We start from the raw sequence: 2463 nt of genomic DNA, 5'->3' as shown, positions 1-2463 counted from the left end.
ATATTATATATATATTATTCGGCTTCGGCGTACAGGACGTTGAACATTCCGATGCTGGCAAGTACACGTGTCAGGTTGCTACGCGACCTCCGCTCTCTGTTGACGTCACAGTCATCATATTCGGTGCGTATCAGCTGTATGTACACGCGTCTTATCATAACAGTGAAGGTTACTTTTACAAATACTATTATTTAAATTGATGATTTAGAGTTAATATAATAATAGGAAACAGATTAACCGATTATAGCACACACGAGCGCGCATACGCACAGACAGACACACACACACAAGCACACATACACGCACGCACGCACGCACGCACGCACGCACACACACACCTCCTCCTCATCCTCCCCTCCTCCTCCACCTCCTTCTCCTCCTTCTCATTCTTCTTAAATTCACCAATTACTTTCGCGTTAACAGATCGTCCCAAGCAAGATGGCGGCGGCCCCGGTCGCGGCATCACGGACGCATCCGGTCCGCCGACCAATCAGCGACCGCGGATTGTGGAGATCAGCAGCAATGCGGAAGTGCCAGCTGGCGCCACTGTCGAGATGAGCTGCGTCGTCCTGAACGACGAGCGTGGCAACGTAAGTAATGAGGAAAGAGGGAGGTGGAGGGGCAGAAAGGGAGGTGGAGGGGAAGGAAGGGGGCGAGAGAAAGGAAAAGAGATGGAGAGAGAGGAGTAAAGGTGAAGGGAGAGAGAGAGAGAGAGAGAGATAGAGAGAGAGCGAGAGAGAGAAAGAGAGAGAGAGAGAGTGACAAATGATGCCGCGTGACAAGTCAGCGAAAAACTTCACATCATCGTAACACTCTCCGTCCCTTTCCCTTCTCGCAGCTTCTCTGGCGCTTCGCCCGACCCGGTCAACGACGAGCGACAATGCTGACGGCAGGTGGCGCTATCGTCGCCGACAACTCTCGCATCAGCGTGCGCATGAGCGGCAGCATTAGCAGACGCGTCGTGAGGCTGCGCATCCGTGACGTAGGTCCGGAGGATGCGGGAACGTACACGTGCGAGGTACCCACTCAGCCTCCCGTCAGAGAGGACGTCAGCATCACCGTGGTCGGAGGTGAGAAACACATCCTCCTGTATAAATAAATATAAATACGATCAAGAACTAATAATACATGTAATAATAATAACAACAATAATAATAATAATAATAATAATAATAATAATAATAATGTATTATTAGGTGAGAGAGAATGTGTACGAAATCGAAATAAATACAAATAGGTGGTATATAGCGGAGAGAGAATGTATATTCGGTGTTACGGGGCTAGTATATAGTATATAGTATATAGTATATAGTATATAGTATATAGTATATAGTATATAGTATATAGTATATAGTATATAGTATATAGTATATAGTATATAGTATATAGTATATAGTATATAGTATATAGTATATAGTATATAGTATATAGTATATAGTATATAGTATATAGTATATAGTATATAGTATATAGTATATAGTATATAGTATATAGTATATAGTATATAGTATATAGTATATAGTATATAGTATATAGTATATAATATATACCCACCATATAGTGCACACTAGACGGTTCCAAACAGTTGATAATACACAATGGACGATTGCAATTATAGAATAATTATATTACAGCTTATAGAAACAAATTTTTGCGCAGCTTTTCGAGAAAAACACTATAAACAATATACTTTATCTGTATATTACGTACCTGAAGGTATTTCAAGTCCTTTATAAATACTTAAGTACCTGAAGGTATTTCAAGCCCTTTATGAATACTTAAAATCTAAAGTTTCGAGATGTTTAGGTTAAAGAATAGTAGAACCACACATTACTATTGTCAATAAAATTGTTTTTTATTGGGTCAACGGAATAGGCTTTAAGAACTGTGATGTCATATCCCAAAAATGAAAAAAAAAACTATATCGATGGCATTGATTATTCTTTGCAGATCGCTCGAGAACACTGCCACCAGGTGGCATTGGCAGCACACCACCAGGCAACTCCGGCACCATCCCGCCGAATAGAGGTGAAACCATCCCACCAGGTGGCGTCACTCCGCCTAGCCACACACGGGCGCCACCGGGTGACGTTGTGCCATTCATCTCTGAGATCACTAGAGATTCGATGGTGCCCGCAGGGGTCACCTTGGAGCTCACCTGCATAGCCTCCAACGTCGGCAACATGAACGTGAGTGTCTCTCTATCTTAATATCCTAATATTCTTAATTTCTTAAATTTTTAATTGTTTTTAAAATTATTTATATATATACATTTTTTAAATATTTTTAAAATAAATTCCGCATCCCTTACTATTTGTACTGTGGAATCATAATATCAGAACTGCACCGCAACAGCGACATCTGTTGTGATGCACTTCTGAATGAATGAATAAATGACTGAATGAATGAATGAATGAATAAATGAATGAATGAATCAATCAATCAATCAATCAATCAATCAAT

General features: G+C 40.7%; 1 protein-coding gene across 1 annotated transcript in view; it reads left to right on the top strand.

The window, feature by feature from the left end:
* LOC106816142 overlaps positions 1–2463 on the top strand; it is an 8469-nt gene that overhangs the window by 1869 nt on the left and 4137 nt on the right. The window contains exons 3-6 of the mRNA XM_014820698.1: positions 36–123; positions 424–590; positions 839–1070; positions 1951–2189. Of these exons, the coding sequence (XP_014676184.1) occupies positions 36–123; positions 424–590; positions 839–1070; positions 1951–2189 (726 nt within the window). The remainder of the gene's footprint in view (positions 1–35; positions 124–423; positions 591–838; positions 1071–1950; positions 2190–2463) is intronic.

The sequence above is a fragment of the Priapulus caudatus genome, unplaced genomic scaffold (genome assembly GCF_000485595.1).
Source record: "Priapulus caudatus unplaced genomic scaffold, Priapulus_caudatus-5.0.1 Scaffold1298, whole genome shotgun sequence".
Classification (NCBI taxonomy): domain Eukaryota; kingdom Metazoa; phylum Priapulida; class Priapulimorpha; order Priapulimorphida; family Priapulidae; genus Priapulus; species Priapulus caudatus.
This window is presented reverse-complemented; position numbering and strand designations above follow the sequence as displayed.